This window comes from Myotis myotis, unplaced genomic scaffold (assembly GCF_014108235.1).
Source record: "Myotis myotis isolate mMyoMyo1 unplaced genomic scaffold, mMyoMyo1.p scaffold_m19_p_3, whole genome shotgun sequence".
Classification (NCBI taxonomy): domain Eukaryota; kingdom Metazoa; phylum Chordata; class Mammalia; order Chiroptera; family Vespertilionidae; genus Myotis; species Myotis myotis.
In genome coordinates this window covers 181,511,105-181,532,848 of record NW_023416335.1, presented here as the reverse complement: position 1 = coordinate 181,532,848, position 21,744 = coordinate 181,511,105, and the positions used below count along the sequence as shown (strand labels likewise).

Here is a 21,744-nt window from a genome sequence, read left to right as displayed (position 1 = left end):
CCCGGGGCTCTATCACCTCTGCCGTGGCCATGCTGGCTGCGGCTTTGTCTTTAAGGAAGGACGTTTGGAAGGACGTCTGGTCTAATTAGCATATTGCACTTTTATTATATAAACTAGTGAACTGGTGCATGGATTCATGCACATTGAAAGGAAATTAGAAGATGGCCGCGGGGTGGGACTGGGCAAGATTGGTTGGACATGCCCTGGAGCCAAACTCCCTTGGTACCCTCCCCAGCATCTGTGGAGTGAGCAGGGTCCCTCTGGCAGGTGGGGTCCTTCAGCCTGGCCTGCGGGGATCGGGCCGAAACCGGCTCTCCGACATCCCCCTAGGGGTCCCAGAGTACAAGAGGGCACTCTGCAAAGTTGCTGTAACAGGTTGTGTTAAGTAAATGCAGGTGTGCAGTAAACCAGATTCGGGGCCCAACAGTGCCCCAGCAACAACATAACCCACAGCCAAAGGTGGAATTGCAAGGCCCTGCAAGGAATCGGGCTCCCTCCTCTCTGGTTTTGGGGTGTGTCACCTGAGAACTGCTGCCAAGTCACTGCAGCTTGGCAGCTTCTGCATTGAGGGCCTGCCCCCTGGTGGTAAGCGCGCATCATAGCAACCAGTTGGATGGTAGGTCACTCAGCATATTAGCCTTTTATATATATAGATATTGATTAATCAATATTTTTATAAGGTGATAGCCTAAACCTTTTATACAGATACAGTAACAGAATGAATGGAACAATAGGTAATAATAGACAAGAAATAGCTAAAATATAATTTAAAGTTTTTGTTCTTAAGATAATAATGAAGATAATAGTTAATTCTCTTTGATCGTTTATTGTTGGCAAGAGGCAATAATAAGAACTTTATATGGATTGAATATTTAGTTCTCAAGCTCAAAGGTGGAGAATGTCTGTTTAATAGATAAGAAATATGCATCACAGAGACTGAGTAAATTGCCCCAAATCTTGTATCTTATAACCAAAACCTTATTTGTTGAGACTAGGTGGAAGTACCAATCTATACTAATAAAAGGCTAATATGGTAATTAGGCTGGGAGACCTTCCAGGAGACCTTCCGGACATCCTTCTGGACAAAGCCATGGTGGCAGGGCCGAGGCAGAGGTAGTTAGGGGCGATCAGGCCAGGAGGGGAGGGCCGTTGGGGATGATCAGGCCAGCGGGGGGGGGGGGGGGCAGTTGGGGGCGAGAAGGCTGGCAAGGGGAGAAAGTTGGGGCCATGAGGCCGGCCAGGGAGGGCAGTGGGGGCCATGAGGCCGGGGGTGGCAGTTGGGGGCGAGCCAGCTGACAAGTGGGAGCACTTGGGGGTGAGCAGGCTGGCGGTGGGGCAGTTGGGGTGAGCAGGCTGGCAGGGGGGACATTCTGGGGCGAGAAGGCTGGCAAGGGGGGGCAGTTGGGAGTGAGAAGGCCGGCAAGAGGGGGCAGTTGGGGGTGAGAAGGCCGGCGGGGGGGCAGTTGGAGGTGAGCAGACCGGCAGGCAGAGTGGTTAGGGGCGATCAGGCAGGCAGGTGAGTGGTTAGGAGCCAGCAGTCCTGGGTTGCGAGAGGGATGTCCGACTGCTGTCCACAGGTATCATGCCTAAACCAGCAGTCAGACATACCCCGAGCGGTCCCAGATTGGAGAGGGTGCAGACTGGGCTGAGGGACAACCCCCCTGCCCCCCCAACCTCATGCATGAATTTCGTGCACTGGGCCACTAAATAAGTGGAATTACTGTATCATGGTAATTCTATTTTTATATTTCTGAGGAATTGTCGTAGTGTTTTCCATAGCAGCTGCAACATTTTACATTCCTACCAACGGTGTACAAGGGTTCCTATTTCTCCATATCCTTACTAAACTTGATTTTTTTTTTTTTTTTTTTATAGTATCCATCTTGTTGGCTGTGAGGTGGTATCCCATTGTAGGAAATTGAGTTTATGTTATCAGTAAGGCTTCCAGTCAATAGTAGGCTATTAGTAGTTATTTTTTGGGAGAGTCAAAAGTTATATGTAGATTTTCAATTCCATGGGAGGCCAATACCCCTAATCCCTGTTCTGTTCAAGGGTCAACTATATAATGTATTTAAGTTTCTGGGGAGTCCAAGATATATGTGATTTCCTTTCTTTTTCTTTTTTTTTTTTTTTTTTTTTTTTTTTTTAATGTAATAGCCATTTTTAAAAAAATTTATTTTTATTCATTTCAGAGAGGAAGGAAGAGGGTGAGAGAGATAGAAACATCAATGATGAGAAAGAATCATTGACTGGCTGCCTCCTACACGCCCCCGACTGGGGATCAAGCCTACAACCCAGGCATGTGCCCTTGGCTGGAATCGAACCCAGGACCCGTCAGTCTGCAGGCCGAGGCTCTGTCCACCGAGCCAAACCGGCTAGGGCTCTATTTTTATTTTTTTTTATTTCCGGAGGAAGGTAGAGGGAGAAAGAGAGACATCAATTATGAGAGGGAATCATTGATTGGTTGCCTCCTGCACGCCCCCTACTGGGGATCGATCCAGCAACCCAGGCAGGTGACCTTGATTAAAATTGAACCCAGGACCCTTCAGTCCACAGGCTGATGCTCTATTCACTGAGCCAAACTGGCTAGGGCTATGTGTGGATTTTCTATTGTGCAGGGAAGTCCACCTTGGTGTCCCTAGTTGCTGCATTGTTGAAGGGTCAACTGTAAACAAGAGTTAAGTTCTAATGACATATTTCTGGTCATAGAAACATCACCAGTCTTCTAAATAATGACCCAAAACACTTCTAATATTAAGCACTGAAATAATACATAGGGTTTTGGGGTCCAGAGCCCAATTTATCAAAAATTTTAGGTGAATATGGAACTTGTATGAAGGATTTATTTAAAAAAAAAAAAAAATGTTAGCAAAGCCTACTTTTTTAGTATGTAGGTGCTATGATTACAGTTGAACTATATTTGTTATTTCCAGGAGGATATTTGTATTATAAATAGATTTTCTTCCTTTCCTTATTTTTTTTTTTTATTCTCTCACCTGAAGATATGTTTATTGATTTTAGAGAGAGGACGTGTGTGTGGGGGAGAGAGAGAGAGGGGAAGAAATAGAAAGAAAGAGATAGATATGAGAGAGAAACATTGGTCAGTTGCCTCCTTTATGCTGCCTACCAGGGATAGAACCCACAATCTATGTATGTGCTCTAGTCAGTAATCAAACATGAAACTTTTTGGTTTATGGGACGACACTCCAACCAACTCAGTCACCCGGCCATAGCTCTTGTTAACGTTTCTACAGAAAAAATCGAGCAGGTTATTTTAGGACCTGTAGAAGTTGACTTGACTTCTATACTTTGAGAAGAGGCTTGTAGAAGATGTCTTTCTTTTAAAAAACAGGCAGTATTTCAAATGGTCACTTTGTTTTTATATAGCAAGCCATTAATTTTGTTACAATCCTGACTATATGTGATTTTAAAAAAAATACAAGATAGATTTTAATCCATCTGACAATAAGGCTACTAGTGGCAGAATCTTTTGGTGGTCTGGTAAATTTCTAAATGTACTCTGAGTCTGGTGCTAATATAATGATTCTAATTTATCAAATGCTTATTAAGTACCTCTTCTAAATGCTGAGTTCTACACTAGATGGAAGAATAAGGCATGATCTTTGTTCCTTGTAGGATAATTTATGGAAGTATTTATCAATTGTATTGACCGAGCAATCTCAACTATTACTATTATTATTTGCCATTATTCTATTTTGAATTTTATGGGAAAATGCCACAAAACATTTTAAATAACATTCTGAATGTATTTTAACTATTAAATACAATACAATTATTTAATATTAATTTTGCCCCTTATATAATTTAGTTTTATTTTAATAATGCACCTATACATAGGGCAAATATATCTGTAATTTACTTTAGAAGATCATAATTAGCTCTTAAGTTTTGATATATTTTTTACAGTTATTAACTTTGCTCTAGTATGTGCCGGAGTCCAACCCCAGCAGGTCCAGGGGTCCCCAAAGGCGTAGACGGAGTCGGCGAAGAAGGAATGACATGGAGGCAGCGTTCAGTTGATCAGCAGCCTAGCCAGGATCTCCAGCCAAGTTCTGGTCTGGATCTCCAGAGAGGTTCTGGTTAGGATCTCCAGCCAGGTTCTGTGTCCATGTTCTCTTGCTAGGTTCTCCAGATTCTCCAGCCAGGTTCTGTAGCCATGTTCCCTCGCTAGGTTCTCCAGCCAGGTTCTGTAGCCATGTTCCCTCGCTACGTTCTCCAGCCAGGTTCTGTCCAGGTTCTCCAGCCAGGTTCAGTCACCAGGTTCTAGTCAGGTTCTCTTGCCCATTTCTGTAGTCAGGTTCAGTCCAGGATCTTTTGCCATGTTCTATCCAGCGAAGTTCTTCTGTCTCTAGAGAATGTTCTGTGTAGGTTCTGTGCCTAGGTTCCGTCTCTCCTGGTCTGTATTCTAAGTTCTGTCTCTTACTGTCTTATTACATCTGTATTTATACCAGTTGATTCAATCCTATCAATCTCTATTACAAAGGTTAGGGTGTTTCCTATCTCCATTCCAGGGAGTAAAGATTATGTAGCTTAAGCATGATTGTTCGTAGTTAAAGTGATTAATTACCCACCTGGCACTAGTTAAGAGGTTTTATTCCCTCCCTAACTTCAGGGGAAAATCCCTACCTGGGGAAACAACCTTTCTCAGAGACATTGGTTAAAACACATAGTGCCAAGAAGGTGAGCAAACATATTAAGAACAGTATGCCATATATGCCAGGTCCCTTGAAACAGCAAGCATGGACCGGCTCCCGGCAAGTATGTTCATTAATATTTTAGTTTATTGTCCATTTGCGTAGGTATATATTACTTTATGCAGAAATGTTTTTTTTTAAATTTCATATAAAAATAACTCATTTTCAACTAATATCAAATTTGTTGAAAGGAGACAATGGTATTTGATAAGTGTTTTATAAAATCATCATTTGGAAAATTTTGCTTGTTAACCTAGAGTTTATATTCATTTAATATTTCTCTTATAACTAGTAGGAAATTGGTGTGAAATGGGAAGTAGTCTACAGGATCTTTGTATATGAATGTGAAGGTGAAGTTCATGTAATTAATTAAATTTTTATGCACTTTTTTCTGGTATTCCATGGCTTATAATTTTAGATTTGAAGGACAACTTAAAGATTATGAAATAAAACAGCAATTTTGTTTTTTTGTAAGGAAATTGGCACAACCCCAATTATTCACCTTTCTGCTGGAAAAGTCAAGACATTCGAAATTTGTACATGCTTTCTCTTCTAGCAGCTAGTCATATTCAACAGATTCCATTTATCTATAAGAGCCCCTTGAAATTGTGGCCATTTTTATTATTCATTTTTGAAGTATTTACCAGAGAATTGGCATTCTAGTCACTCCCAGCTAGATAACTTAGAATTAGACAACATCTGAGACTACATTTTATATTTTGCAAATCAGGGTTTCATACAAACTCTGGGTAAAACTATAAAAATTGACATTATTTTTATTTTTAAAAGTCACAGTAAATAAAGTTTGTCAGTGTTAAATACCTGTTCTAATATGTGATTTTTCTCCTGAATCACCAGTTTCATTTTTTCAGTAAACATTTCTAGGACATAATGTTCTTTTGACATAGATCGCCCATGAGTTTTATCTAACACAGATCGTATCTTTCCTCAGGCCTCTTGTCCCAACTCTATTCTTAAAGTTTTAAACCTATTCTTACTGGCATAAAAACATATATGTCTCTCTCACACATCTCTACGTGTGTGTGTGTTTGTATTTGCCCCCTTCTTTGTTTTGTCTTTATCATCACCTGGCTTTCCCTGAAGTTTCCATCTGCTTAAAGTATCATACATTCATTTGGGCCTATGCCAGCGGTTCTCAACCTGTGGGTCGCGACCCCTTTGGTGGTCGAACGACCCTTTCACAGGAGTCACCTAAGACCACCCTGCATATCAGATATTTACATTATGATTCATAACAGTAGCAACATTACAGTTATGAAGTAGCAACGAAAATAATTTTATGGTTGGGTCACAACATGAGGAACTGTATTTAAAGGACCAGAAGTTTGAGAACCACTGGCCTATGCGGGTATGAACGTGGCATAAAAATAGATTTCTTTTTTACTGTATTCTTTTTAGACAGAAGTATGTGGTCTTCAGGAAGGTCAATCAAGTAGCAGTTATTTAATTTATATAAAAAGTTGTTTCCTAATTTGTTTGAGAGATATGAACCAAAGCACACATACCTAAAAAGGTTACAGATTTTAATATTTTGGTAATGCATTAGTACTCTTGATTGAGGATTACTTGAGAATTCAAACTGACCTAAAGAAGAAGGAATTTATTGGTACATACAACTGAGAATGAGTTCAAACATGGATGGATCCACGGGCTCTAGAACAGTATCATTAGGAATATCACTATCTTTTTGAAAAAGTTCTGTTTGTTTTTGTTAATCCTTAACCAAGGATATTTTTTCATTGATTTTTAGAAAGAGTAGAAGGGGGCTGGGGGAAGAGAGAGAGAGAGAGACAGGGAGACAGGGAGACAGAGAGCTATGAATCTGTTGCCTTCTGTATGTGCCTGGACTCACTGGGCTGGGGGATCAAACCTTCAACCCAGCTATATGTCCTTGATAGGGAATCGAACCCGCAACTTTTCCGTGTGCTGGCTGACGCTCCATCCACTGAGCCACATGCTTTATTTTCTGACAAACTTTATTAAGAAGTTTTATTTTCTGGCAAATTTTTTTAAGAGTGACAATTACAGTGATCAGCAGTTGCAGGCTTACCTAATATTGCCACACCAGGTTGTGGGGTAAGGAATTCCTCTTTTTATAAAGGCTTCAACCAAAGTCAAAGCTTCAATGAAAGTTCAGGGATCAAGTCCTTTTTACCTAGCTTGGGTAATGTGCCCTGAACCAATTATTGTGGCCTGAAGGATGGAATGCCCTGGGCAAGTGTGTGTCATATCTTCACTTAAGTTACTGTTGCAGATAGGACAGGGAGTCAGGATTGAGATAAACTCTGTATGAATCACATGAACTAAAAATGAAGAGTATGGAAATTTCTCCAAAGGACAAATCAGAACTGGGTAGATAAAAATAGTCACTATAGTAATAAAACTGTCATAAAATTATGTTATGTCATCACAGATTGGTGAAGGATTACTACAGTGTTAGATTCCTGTGTGCCTTAGTTTGAGTGGTTCTCAACCATTTTTGCATACTGAAATCATCTGGGAAGCTTTTAAATATCCCAATGCCCAGACCAATTAAATCACAGTTTTCGGGGTCGTGGGGGGGGGGGGGGCTCTGTATTTTTTTCTTTGAAGTTCCAGAGTTTGATTTCAGTACACAGCCAAGCTATAGAGCATTATATTAGTGCCCTTCAGACTTTACAAGTGGATTAGGATTACTTGGAGATTTTGTTTAAAATGAAGAATATTGGGGGCCCCACCTTCAGAGATTGTGATTGAATAGATCTCAGGTGGGACCTCAGACATTTGTACATGGTGCTTTGTAGTACGTCGTAGAACTAATTTGAGGAGCATTACATTAGATTGTTAGCATTTTGACAATATGTCAGTTTTAAGTTTTTTAATTTGTGGATTATTGTTAAGTCATTTTTTCGCCTGCTAGTCTATAGGCTGTTTGGTAACTAATTTTTGTTTGGTATGCTTATTCCTCCATCAGATTTGCTGTACTGGTTTCTACAGAGACAAACATAGCATGGGCACTAGATTATGCAAGTTGAAATTATTTTGAGGTTGCATCAAGATGATTGATTCTGACATTGTAAAATCCAAATATTTTTTTTTTTTAAAATATATTTTTTATTGACTTTTTACAGAGAGGAAGGGAGAGAGACAGAGAGTTAGAAACATCGATGAGAGAGAAACATCGATCAGCTGCCTCCCGCACATCTCCCACTGGGGATATGCCCGCAACCCAGGTACATGCCCTTGACCGGAATCGAACCTGGGACCTCTCAGTCCGCAGGCCAACGCTCTATCCACCGAGCCAAACCGGTTTCGGCCCAAATATTTTTTCAGAGAATTTGTCTTTAACAACAGTTACAGAAATTAACTCATAGAACCCATTTATCTCCCTGGTTACCTTTTTACTTTAGTCCCTTTTTGCCCCTTAACCTCAAGGCTCAAGATTAAAGTGACTCAGTATAAATGTATGCATCTCTTGATTAATGTCTAATATGTGTCTTGATATAATTTATATTTGTGTATTGTTCTGCTGGTCCCAAACATTGTGTAATCAAAATAGGCCACCTACTTTCAGATACTCAACCCCTTTTGGGACACAGTATTTAATTGCCATATTAATTGTAATTTTCTTCCTTCTGATGCTTTAAGCATTTGTTTTCCTCTCCTTGTGAGAATTGACTTGCTTAACATTTTCTTTTTATGCTCTTTTGTTTTTAAACAGGCTAATTGCACGTCAGCTTGCTAAAATTCATGCTATTCATGCACACAATGGCTGGATTCCCAAATCTAATCTATGGCTGAAGATGAGGAAATACTTCTCTCTTATTCCCACAGGATTTGCAGATGAAGATCTTAATAAAAGGTAAAATTACTAAAATTACTTTTACATTTGAAATGATATTTCACATTGCTCTAAATACTAGTTCTCAAAGATAACTATAAGGTTTCTGTATATAAAATCTGGTTTGGTTTATCTCTGCATTGAAATAAAATAGTCATTGATTCATTTGACTTTCAGATGGCACTATAGAAATAAAGCCTCTCTCTTTTCCCCCCCAGATGACTAAAAAACCAAAAACAAAACCAAATCCTACAAAAGCAAGGGGATATGGGAGTGGGCAGAGATGAGGGGACAAAAAATAAATATAGAACATTTATTTGCAAGTAACTGAAATACAAAGATCACTTATGAATAGGTATGTTTTTGCATAGTATGAGTTGGTCATTGAGACTTAAAAAAAATCTTTTTGTTCAAAGCTGTTTTAAATAGGCCTAGATATTACATTGGGGCAGTCTATAGTAATATTGGAATGTGAAAAAGCTTGGATTGTCTTAGTTTACTATGGCTATTGAAGTCCCATATAATAAAGTTGAAAATTCATTTACTAGAGTCTTACTTAGATTTTGTAGGGTCAAACTGACTATAGTATTTCATTATTTTCTATATAAAACTATTCATAAATCAGTTTGTAGACTCTAAGTTATATGAACATATATATATATTTTAAACATATTTTTATTAATTTCAGAGAAGAAGGGAGAGAAAGAGAGAGATAGAAACATCAATGATAGAGTCATTAATTGGGTGCCTCCTGCATGTGTCCTGACCGGGAATCGAACTATGACTTCTCCTGGGTTATAAGTCGTTGCCCACTCACTTAGCCATGTGGGCCCCACTGAACATATATTTTATAGTGTAATTAATATTAGTACAAAAATTAGGAATTTTATTTTGTTCTTTACATCTAAAATGTACATTAAAACTTCAGCTTTTGTATTTAGCAAGTCTTTGTTTTAAGAACAACAGACACATGTAGGACCTAAAAAGTTTTTTTGCTTTTGTTTTTTAAATAATTTTTATTAGGGAAAAATAGTTGTATTTTTCTGTTGAGTATTATTATTTCAACATTTAATTTGAATCACTGTGTAGCTGTTTATTTTTTGTTTTTGTTTGTTGTTAAACCTCAGTGGTGGGGGGAGAGAGAGACATCAATGTGCGAGAGACACTATGATTGGTTGCCTCCCATATGCTTCCCGAACAGAGCTGGGGATTAAACTTACAACCCAGGTATGTGCCCCTGACCAGGAATCAAATCCTCAACCCTTTGGTGCAAGGGCCAACACTCCTACCACTGAGCAGCACCGGCCAGGGTGGTGTAACTGTTTGTATCTGCAGGAATTTGGTCAAACTTTGAATTTGATAGGGATATTATTCTCCTTTAACTGGGATAGGCAAATGTCTAGTGTGCTGGGGAAGCAACAGCATAAAAACAGAAAATTCTTTTTGGAAATAGCTATTTTGTTGAAAGATTTTAGGGAAGGCTACTTAAAAATAATGAAGTAGATGGCAAAAGTGAATACTAGATTTCCTTGTGGGTTTTTTTTAAAGATGACGGCAGAGTTTGAGAGGCAGTATAGTATGGTTTTGGAGCAGAAGACTTTGGAACTGTATTGCTTGGGGATGAAATATCAGTTTTGCCAATTAACATTTCTGCTTTTTAACCTTTGGCAGCAAGTTATCTATTTCTTCATTTGTAAAATGGAAAAAAACAAGAGTAGTACATTTAAAAACCTTTGAGGGTTTTTGTGAGAATTAATTGAGTTAGTATATACTAGTAGAAATTAGTTAGAACATTGCCTGGCCATTTAAGTGCTAAATAAATTTTAGCTAGTACTTTTAAAATTCAGAGCAGGTAGAATAGGTTTTGGGTCATATTTCCTAGACTCTTTTGAGGTATATTTTAAAATCTTGATGTGATACTTTGGAAAAGCTGGAGATGCCCAGTGATTAATAACAGGGTGAAAGCATCCTGTCCCAATAGAAAATATTCAACTAGAACATTAAAAGCAATTACCTTTTTGTTTGTACATGTTTGTAATTACCATGTTCATAATCCTTTGAATCCCGTTATTTCCACTTAACTCTGTACTTTTAAAATAGATTTTCGAACCAGTTATACCACTTAAAGAACTATAAGGATTACTTTTAGAAACTGTGTAGAGTAGAATGCAGTAGTGGGAAAAATACAGGTAGCAACCACCTGAATTGGAAAATTCATTAAAGTAAATTCAGTGTACAGAATCTTTATTATATTGTAACCAGAGGCCTGGTGCACAAATTTGTGCACGGGTGGGTCCCTCAGCCTGGCTGGTGATTGGGACCAATAGGGGGGCCGCCCCCTCCCCCAATTGGGGCGATTGTGGGGGAGGGAAGCTGGCCAGGGAGAGGGACTGCTGGAGGTTGGCCCCAGCAGCAAGCTAATCAATGGCTGATTCCACGAGGAATCGGGCTCCCTCCTTTCTCCTGTATGGGTCCAGGGTGTTAGTGAACCAGATTCAGGGTTGTCAGGGCCCTAGCAGCAAAGTCTGAGTCAGTGTACATCATAGCTACTGCTGGTCATCCAGTCGTTCTGGTCATTCTTAATGGTCACTTAGGCATATACATACATACACACACACACACACACACACACATATAGAGAGAGAGAGAGAGAGAGGGAGGGAGGGAGGGAGGGAGGGAGGGAGGGAGGGAGAGAGAGAGAGAGAGAGAGAGAGAGAGAGAGAGAGAGAGAGAGAGAGAAAGAAAGAAAGAAAGAAAGAAAAGAAAGAAAGAGGTATGGAAAAGTAAGGGATAATTTGAGAGTCTAGAGCAGGGGTGGGCAACCCCTGGCACGCGTGCCAAACATGGCACGCCAGTAACTTTTGCTAGCATGCGAAACCCTCTCTTATAATCTCCCATTTACAGTTTTTTTCTTAATATCGACTTTTTTATTTTTCAGATAAATTCAGTTGTAGGTGCATCTTAGATAAATAAATAATTTTACATAACAAGTTATCTTAAAGACGATAGACATGGATTGATGAGAGAGGGGAAGAGCAATTTCTATGCTTCTGCCTTAACTCTCCCTGCCTTCCTAGATCCGACCAGTGTTTTGGTTTCATCTACATACGCTTGTGAATCTTTGTGCTTAGTGATGAATTTTGTTAAGTCTTGTAATAGGAGTAGCTTGACAATTGAAAGTAGTAGCTCGTGCATATCTCTGAAGGTCACGAAATATAAACCTGATGTAAAATCTGTCATCAGTGATGCAGCAGCAAAAGTCCCATTGATAATATCAAATGGAGTCAAAGTTTTCTGTTGGACTATCACTGTACATGTATACATTAAAAAAATAAATGTATTTTTCATCATCATATACTGTGTTTTTGTCGCTCGAATGAATTTTATTATTTCTTCAAGGTTCTTCACATACGTACACCTTAAGAGTTAACAAGTAGGCGTAACATGTTCTCAAAAAATTAGGGTTGGCACGCAGAAGAATTTTGAGTCAGAGATTTTGCTGGTTTTGGCATGCATTCACAAAATGGTTGCCCACCCCTGGTCTAGAGAAAGAATGCAGAGAACTTGACTTAAAGTATAAAGGGAAGAAGAGAAAGAGTAAACTAACAGCAATTTTGTAAGCCTGATGGTGCTATTGAGGACTTTGTGGTAGCACCCTATTTTTGTCGAATTAACATAAGTATAGCATAATAAATGTACAGAAGAGTGTAGGGTAAAGAGCTATGATCTCTAGGCCATCTTGTCACACTACCTCTCACCCTTCCCAGTCTGACTACTATGAGCCAGTTTCTACAATGAATAATATGAGAACTCCATGGTGTGATTGCCACATGGTAATATAATGATTATAGATTATCATGGAATAATAGGAGTCCATTTATCAATGGTGGATAGTATAGATTGAGTTTGAAATGTGAATTTAATGGATTTATACTGCATTTACCCTTCCAAACTTGAAGTAGATGTTTAGTTCTTTAATGGACTGTCTTTGTAACTTTAAGTAATACACTTAAACATGTTTTTATTAAACTCTTTGTGTCCTGATTTTCCCTCTACAAAATGGAAGTAAATGTAAAACTTTTAGAAAACTGCTTAGTGTTAGCTATTAGCATATATATTTTTTCCTTCAATTTTGTAGTGATGTATTTTTTACTTTTCTGCCCTGAAATTTAACTCTTGCTCAGTTTCTTTTCATGTGTAAGTTCATTGTAAAGGTTTTTCTTTATTCCGGCCTTTGGAATAATTGGCTTGTTTTAATTCAGGAGTCTGTGCTATTGAACGGAAAGAATTTACTAAATTAATTATTAATCCTTAGTCCAACTTGAAAAAAATGTCATTAACTTAAGCAAACTATAACTCTTCTTTTAAAATTAAAAGGTTCCTAAGTGATATTCCAAGCTCTCAGATTCTTCAGGAAGAGATGAATTGGATGAAGAGGATTCTTTCCAACCTGGGCTCACCTGTTGTGCTTTGCCATAATGACCTACTATGTAAGAATATAATCTACAATGAGAAACAAGGTAGGTATTTGACCTTAGCTGTAAGTAGAGATGAATTCTTTGATGTTCTTTGTGGTCCTTTGATATTTGTCTCAAATTTAATTCAAATGCAAGGATTGAAAACATGCATGAAGTCTTTAAATATTTTCTTATAGGTTATAAAGTCATGGTAACTACTAATTAGGAATATATATATTCTCTGTATATTTGTATAAACTGTTTCCTAGAGTTGATTTAATAGAAACAGATTGGTTCCTGTTAAGCGAGTTTTAAATGAGACATGATAAAAATGACTTGTTTAATGACTTGTTTATAAAATCTAACTATAAAACATATTTGATAACTCATTATTCGAAAATACACCTGCTTGTAATGGGGTTTATTGAAAAACCAACTGACACTATGCTGCTTTATAAATATAGAAATTTTCTCAGTGTTAGGAAGGACAACAGTATTAGAAACACATGTTTCCAGGTTTTCTGTTAACCTGTTTATTATGCTGATTTGGTAGGTAGTTTGATGCTAAGAAGAGGGCCACAGATGGAGGAAATATTTGTACCTACTAAAGTAATAATACGATCTGGCAAATAGTTTTAATATATTTTGAGGTAGACAGTGATACTTTCTGGTGAAATGTTTTCTTTGATCATATCTTTCTATATTCAAATTCTCTGTTTTATATTTCAGAAACACTTGGTTGTATTATTATTGGATAGAGTGGTTTGAGGTTTGGTTGCTAAACAGATGTCCTTCAGTACTAAACTGAAATATAAAAATACAATTTTGATTGAAAGATTAGTATGCAAAAAGCCTGTTTGAAACTGAAGCTATTGCATTTTATAGGAAATCAGTTTTGAAGATAATCATTATAGTTGGAAGATTGTTTTGAATCAAAAGTGTGTTGTTGTGAAGATACTAAAGCCAAAGAATTCTGATTAAATGGTCATAGTTACGTTACATTAATATTTGTGACCATTATTAATAGATTGTAAGTTGAGACTATTCTAATAAGAGGTGGTGGATATTTGTAACTTGCTTTACTTGAAGAAAACCAAGTAAAGAACACTGTCAAGGGTGGTAGCCTGAAGCATCTATTTTCAAAAACATTTGAGTAACTTTTATATTTGCTATTTTAATGCAGTTTAGAGATTTCCTTATTTAAAAATACACTAAGCTAACATCTTTATTTTGAATATCTGGAATTTTTTGTATAGAATTATTTTCTTAAAACTTTAGGAGTAACTTAAAACATTAAGTACTTGACAGTGTCCTTTAGTTTATTATTGTCCATTTATTATATATTATTGCCATAGACTATATGTACTACATTATATACTAGTAACCAAATCTCAGTGCCATTTGTGAGACAAGTATTAGTTGTACATTAAAGGAATGTATTAGCTTTTAAGTTCAGTGTAAGACCGAATAACACATTATTTTATGTAATGGAATTTCAAGTGAGGGACTTCATCTTGCGCTTGAAGTGGACACTCAGCTTTATTTTTAACTGCAAGTTAATCAAAGAGAGTCTATTTCCTTTGGAATATAATTTTAACTTTCATACTTTTATGTTTCTTTTGCATATTCATTTCATAGAACAAATTTATTTATAAAACTAAAACAGAAGGGACCAAAAAAATCATATTACTTTGTCTTAGTTATTAAAAGTACATTTTTATGTTTTAATTTTACCAGTTGCCTATCTAAACTATTGATCGGTGATATGAAAAGTTCTCATATTTTGAAATAAATTTTTATGCTTCAGTTTGGCTTTAGGAATTCAAAATTGTCATTTGTTTATATTTACCAAGAATTACCTAAATCATACTTTTGTGTCTAATTTTTTTTTCTACACAATAAATTTCAACGTTCAACAAATATTATTTTGATAGATATTTTATAGTTTGTCCTTCTTCAGAAGTCTATTATATACCATTTGTTTCTTGTCTTTGAGTTTGTTTGTGTGTTAGTTATGGAGATGTTTTGTTGTTTTTTTTTTACTTACCAATGGTTTTATAGTGTTTGTTAGAAAGGCTAGTGTGAATTCCATGACATCCACTTAAAAAAAATCAATTCTTATGTTATTAGTTGATAAGCATTAAGAAAATGTGGTTGGAATCTTGTGACAAGCCTTTTCTGTTTATTATTATCTCATTTTGTTTCAAATTAGCTAATTTTTTGAAGTAACATTACTGTATGACATATTTGTCTTTATAAGGGGAAGATACCATGCCTCAGACTTTAAAAGAATGTAAATTCTATAAAATTTAGTAGCAAAAAATAGACTGTAGCTTAGCATTAGTATTTACTTATGGCTGCAATCAGAAGAATGATAATTAAAGTGAGAAATATGTATCTCAAAGTTCTTTACCTTAACTCGTCACCTTGTACAGCATCTAAAAGCCAAGTGTTGAATCTTTTGGGGTTAAAATAAATTCTACATAGAATAAATTATTAAGCTGCATATTATGTTCAAAATAAGTTTATCACTTTTTGTAATTTGAGCTCAGGACCTCACGATTTTATACTCACCTATGAGCTATAAATATATAAAAATAATGAGATGAAAGCCAAGGAACTGGCCTTGACATCATCAAGCTTAGTATCTCTGTTGTATGTTTTAGATCCTTAATATCTCAGAAGTGCAAATTTTAGTTAAACTTCATGAATTTAAACTGGATTATCAATGTTTCCACATGTATTTTTCAATCATAATAACTTAGATTTTGTATATTGTAACTCAATTTTAAAAATCTTTACGTTAACTCTTAAAAGCATATATATTAAAGCTTAGTTATAATCAGGAGAAGTTAGAACATAGACTTTTGGAATGGAGCACACCTTGGTTCACATTTCTTCTCAATCACATATGGAAGCGAGTGGTATTAGATAAGTCAGGGGTGAGAACCTTTTTTCTGCCAAGAGCCATATGGATATTTAGAGCATCATTTGCGGGCCATACAAAATTATCAACTTAAAAATTAGCCTGCTATATTTGGTCAGACATTTAATTAACTTACCCCTAATGCCTTGACAGAGCCAGACCAAATGATTTTGCAGGCTTTATACGGCCCCCGGGCAGGACAATCCCCACCCCTGAGAAAAGTCATTTTATCTCTATATTCAGTGTTTATATTTAGTTCTGTGCCAGAATCATCTAGGTTACTGGAAAAAAAATGTCCAAGACCAAATGAACAAAAATTTCTATAGATGAGCTTAAGAATCTGCATGTTTAGCAGAGAGTTCCATGCAGTACCTATATTGCTGATAGTCTAGAACTTTAGTTTGCTTTATTTTCAACTTAGATGATATCTACTTCAGATGGTTTCTGATCATGCTTATCAAGTATATAGCACTGGACTAGGTACTAGGCAGCTGTCAGTTACAGGTATTTTTACCATGAGAAGGGTTGGCAAACTTTTTCTGTAAGGGGTTAGAACAAGCATGTCAAACTCGCGGCCTGTGGGCTGCATGAGGCACACAATGAATATTTTTGTGGCCCAGCTAAAATAATGGTATGTAAGAGTTTTAATAAAAAATTTCATAACTTAAATTTTTACAATATCCTGTTATACATAATTATTAATAATGAACTACAACGTTTGCTCATGACTGATTACTGTAGTCGTGTTGCATTCATTTTCCTTACACGTCTTAGGCGTAGGCGCACCATTTCTCTCCACTAATACTAGCAGCGAATATTTTAGCAGCTGATTGCCACATCATTAGTCTTGTACTGATTTGTTTGGTGTGTGCAATAGGAAATATTTTGCTTTCGGAGAACAAGAAAAAATGGGTTTATTTGCGTTACGCTTATTTGTGCAGTTATTCAGTGTCTGGTAAGTTAATGTTTAAGAAAAAATTTTTATTAAAATGTTCTATTTTATGCTAACGATTACTCATTTATTTTAGCCCTTTGTATTCAGCATGTGTCTAATCTAAATACACCTACGTTTCTATGAAAATTGAAGCTTTTGTTTTTATGTGGCCCACATAAACTTAAACCTTGTTTATTTGCCCCTTGTTAGTCTTTGAGTTTGACATGCTTGGGCTAGATAGTACTTATTTTAGGCTCTGCATTCCATATTATAGTCTCTGTTGCAACTGTGCAACTCTGTTGTAGTGCAAACATAGCCTTAGATAATACATAAATATGTCTGGCTGTATTCCAGTAAAATTTCATTTACAAAAGCAGGCAGTGGGCTGGCTGGATTTGGACTCAGCATACATAGTTTGCCAACACCTGTATTTTGTGTCTAGGATCCATTTTATAAAATGTATCTGACTGTGAAAAAGTTAAAATGGTTACTGTAAGTAAGAAGGTTAATTATGTACTATAACTAGGAGAATTTTGGCTCCTAGGTATGCGATGACAATGCAGTTTGTCTTTCAGTGCAACTTTTCTATGGTAACTGTACCTTGAGTGATTAATTTAAAGTTTAAGGATGTATGTATGTATGTGTGTATGTATGTATATACTATATAACTACATATTCACATATAGACACACATGAAGACTATGAGCACCCTGCAGTTTATAGGCATTTTCACCTGTGAATGTTATAGGAATGGTAGGCATTACAGGAAGAAATACTGCCACTGCCTCTTCTCACCATGTCAGTTGACAGGACTCAGGAATATGAGAGAAGAGTGAGCTTCCTTTCTGAAGTTGATGGTAGCTGTCAAGATTTTTGAAAAGTTAGTCCCAGAATTTAGGTGGTTTTTAAAAACAGCAGCCCATTTCTCGCCTTCAGTGACATGACTTCTTAAAAAGGTAAGAAAAGACTACTTAATGATACGATGATAGGATTGTTACATAATAAGAAAATCAAAAGCAGTGGTTCTTGCTCCTGAACTGTAAGATAAGACTTACCAGTCACTAGTCATCTTTTAAATTCATCAATGATTAATTTAAAAATAATTTATACTAAGTAGAACAAATAGTAATAATGCTTATTACCTCATTTTAAATCTAATATTTTAATTTCAAATAAACCTTTAGTTGCTGACATGTTAGAAATAATTGCTAAAGTTTTTTAGTTTGTTGCCTCATGTCTTAATGCTTTGTCATAGTGTTAACTGGAGGTGGTTTCATTTTCTCCCTCCCCATTTCTTCATAAAAGCTCATATAAAGATCTAATATATAACTTTAAGTTTCAGGAATGGCAATCATTGTTTATTTGCTATGTCTGCAAAATATAAGAAGCTGAGTTACAGCTATTTAAGGAAATACAAATGAATGGAAAGAAAAGATTTTTCTGGGAATTACAGTGTAAACCAGGTTTTTCTTTAGTTTTACACAATATAAATAGAAAATGGGTGAGTCACTATTCTTCGTCACTTGATTGGCTCTAAATCCTATCCATTCTGTTATTCATGAAAAGGCATTATTGTGCTTGTTTTACTGACATTTTAATAACTTAGGAGAGAGGTAGTTTCTTATTTGGTTTTATTTTAAAATTTAAATAAATACAAATTTATTTTTGTATTTGGTAACCTATATTTTACAGGGTGGAATTTTTATGAAGGATAGTTAAACTTTGTTTTAACTTGTATTTCAGGTCATAATTGGCATAAAATAAAATATCCTTAAATCAGGTAATAAAAAACTTAAATGGATTGTAAAAATAGCTACCTAAAATAGTAGTTTAATGTTTTCTGTACATACATTCAGTCCCTTTGTATATTCAATCATATACTTGAATATGAATGTCAAAAATGCCACCCTTTGTTCTTTCATGCTTATTCTCCCCACACACATTTAAACGTGTGTTAGCATTGTGCCTCCAGCATTCTCTGAAAAACTTTCATTTATTCCACTAGCATTTTAATACTTCCTGTGTGCTAGGTATTGCTCTGTGGATTGTATGATGAAAGATGAGAGGGACTTACTGCCCTTTCAGGAAGCCATATGTCCTGTAGTGGAGGAGTTGGATTATGAAACAGATACTTACATTCAGAAGGATGAGTGCTGTGGTGAAGCTACTACTGAAAACCAGAGGGATAGTTTCCCAGAGCAGAGTATTTATTTTTTCTGTGTAAGAAAGAAAGCATGTTGCTAATATTAGTATACTCATAGTACATACATACTGTATGTATAAAACTACAGACGAAGTAGAGTAAGTTAGAAAGATTTTCAGGTTCTTATATTGGTTATTTTACTTTTTATCTTTCCTCCTTTCTTCTTAGCAACAGTAAAATAAAGGAGTCCAAATGAATGTCATGTGAATTATAGTCTTAGTTAATATATATATTTTTGGTTTTAAAGTACTTTAAAAATGGGCTTTTTTCAGCTATACTGAGATTTTAACACTTTGTTTAGGTAGTGAGTAGATTTTATTACTGTGAAGATATACAAGAAATATAGTAATGAAAAAATGTAGCTTTTAAAAATTGAATAAATTATTTTATTCAATAATCTTACGCTTTACTTATTATGCGCTAGTCAGTGTGGTAATTAATAAAGATAAATAATATATAGTCTTAGCCTTTAAAGCACTACTCCTTTACTTTTCAGAGGTCAAGGATCCCTTGAGAATTTGAAGACTTGAGAATCCCCTCAGAAAATGCATATACATATAAAATGTTGTATAAAAATTTAAGGAGTATTCTCATTATTTTCCATCCTTAAAATCCTATTAAAACTTTGTTTTAAAGAAATAAAAAGATAATCATGCCATATAAACTATTGATTGTTAATAGTGATGTCAACGTTCCTCTAAATAATTGGAAATTTTAGAAGTCAGAAGTTAAATTTGTAGAAGAAAAAAGGTTTAGTATGCTTTCTGTTAGTAGAAAGCATTTTGTAGTAATTTGATTTTTCTGGCACCCAAAGTAAGGGAAGTAGGCGTCTTTAATTTTACTTTGTTGCAGAAGATTAAATTTAAGGTTGAGTTCCACTTTGTTTGCAATAGTTTGAAAAAGAATAGTTAATGCGGATTTAAAAATTTTTTCCTTTTAAGCTTTGTGTCTTGTAAAATGTGAGTTTGCCAAATTTTCTTCATCTGCTACAGATTAGGTATGCCATTGTTGCTGCCATGTGGCGGCGCACCCCGTGCTTCTTAAACGCACTGACTGGAGGTTTATCGCATCACTTGTTCACATGCACGGAGCCTGGTAACAGCCTCATCTGTATCTTCTTAGCTTCATTTTCTTATTTTTAAAATTTCATTATTTATAAACTGGACATAGCATATAAAAATAAAGGATAGTTTTAATGAATTAATGCTACTACAAAAAGTCATTGCTAAAACATTCATACTGAAACAGATTTTAACTGTTATTAAAATGATCTATGCCTTATTTAAGTTGTATTTATAAGCAGGCATGTTTTACCTGCCATTTTAACTTATTTGCCAAATTCTAAATATAATTTTGAAAGTTGAAATAGAAACTTGTTTATGTGGCAAGTAAACTTCAGGACTGGGCTGTGTATTTTTATTGGCATGTAACTGTTAATATGAGCTTTACAAGAATTTTATGTTTAAAGAGCTAAAACAATCAACAGCTGCAATGAAAACATTTTAATATTAAAACTGTCTCGTTAGTTCGGTTGTGCAACTTGGTAAATCTTGAATTCTGATTTCATGTAGACCAAGTGAATAGGCATCTCCCAAATCATTGTGTTTTAGTCTCTTACCTATCTACAGTTTTGTAAAGAATTCATCTTAATTTTTTAAACTATCTTTTTTCCCCTCTTAAAAGTATGTTTATTGTAAAGAATTTAAAATATAAAGGAAAAAGGGTCATTTGTCACACTGGTAATGAAAGCAGTTGAAATATTTTATTTCCACTCACTCCCCCCCCCACCCACCCCCATGTATTATTTTTATTTATTTTTTCCTCTTTAGGCATAATATTTTAATAAATTGGATTATTGGCATTTACTATTTTGTATCTTTTTCATATAACATTTCTAATTCTCCTGGTCATTAAATCATCTTTGAAAATGAAAAAATTTTTTCATGGCTGCAAAGTGTTTTATCATGATAGTGATCTTCACTCTCATTCCCAAGGGTAACCAGAAAATAATTTAAATATATTTTATTAATTTTTTTTACAGAGAGGAAGGGAGAGGGATAGAGAGAAACATCGATGAGAGAGAGACATCGATCAGCTGACTCCTGCACACTCCCTACTGGGGATATGCCCGCAACCAAGGTAATGCCCTTGACTGGAATCGAACCTGGGACTCTTGAGTCTGCAGGCTGACGCTCTATCCACTGAGCCAAACCGGTCAGGGCCAGAAAATAATTTAAAGTGACTGGTTGAAACACGCTCTGTCTTCTCATTCTACACTTTAGTAGAGTGATTTGGTTAACTTTAAGACTTTCCATGGGATAATTTTTTGTGAATTCAGGAATGCAATATTTATGATGTTTAAATTGCAGTGATTTATTGTAGTTACCAACATTTTAAAATCTTACTTATTTTGTCAGTATGCATACAGATTTTGATAACTGAACTTTGATACTTAGATTCTCAACTTTATTTTAGACTTGACTATTATTTATACAAGTTTATAATGATATATTAAATACAATTACATTAAAAATTTACTTTTATGTAAAATACTTCATTTGCTGTGACTTTTTTTGTCATAAATTCTGTTTTTCTGAGTTTGAATATGATCAACATATATCACAAATTAAACATACATATATGTATCATGACATTATAGTTCAAAAGA

At 35.6% G+C, this 21,744-nt stretch overlaps 1 protein-coding gene across 1 annotated transcript in view; it reads left to right on the top strand.

Annotated features, from left to right (window-relative positions):
* ETNK1 (ethanolamine kinase 1) overlaps nucleotides 1-21,744 on the top strand; it is a 54,704-nt gene that overhangs the window by 15,277 nt on the left and 17,683 nt on the right. Inside the window, exons 3-4 of the mRNA XM_036296993.1 lie at nucleotides 8,437-8,577; nucleotides 12,934-13,076. Of these exons, the coding sequence (XP_036152886.1) occupies nucleotides 8,437-8,577; nucleotides 12,934-13,076 (284 nt within the window). The remainder of the gene's footprint in view (nucleotides 1-8,436; nucleotides 8,578-12,933; nucleotides 13,077-21,744) is intronic.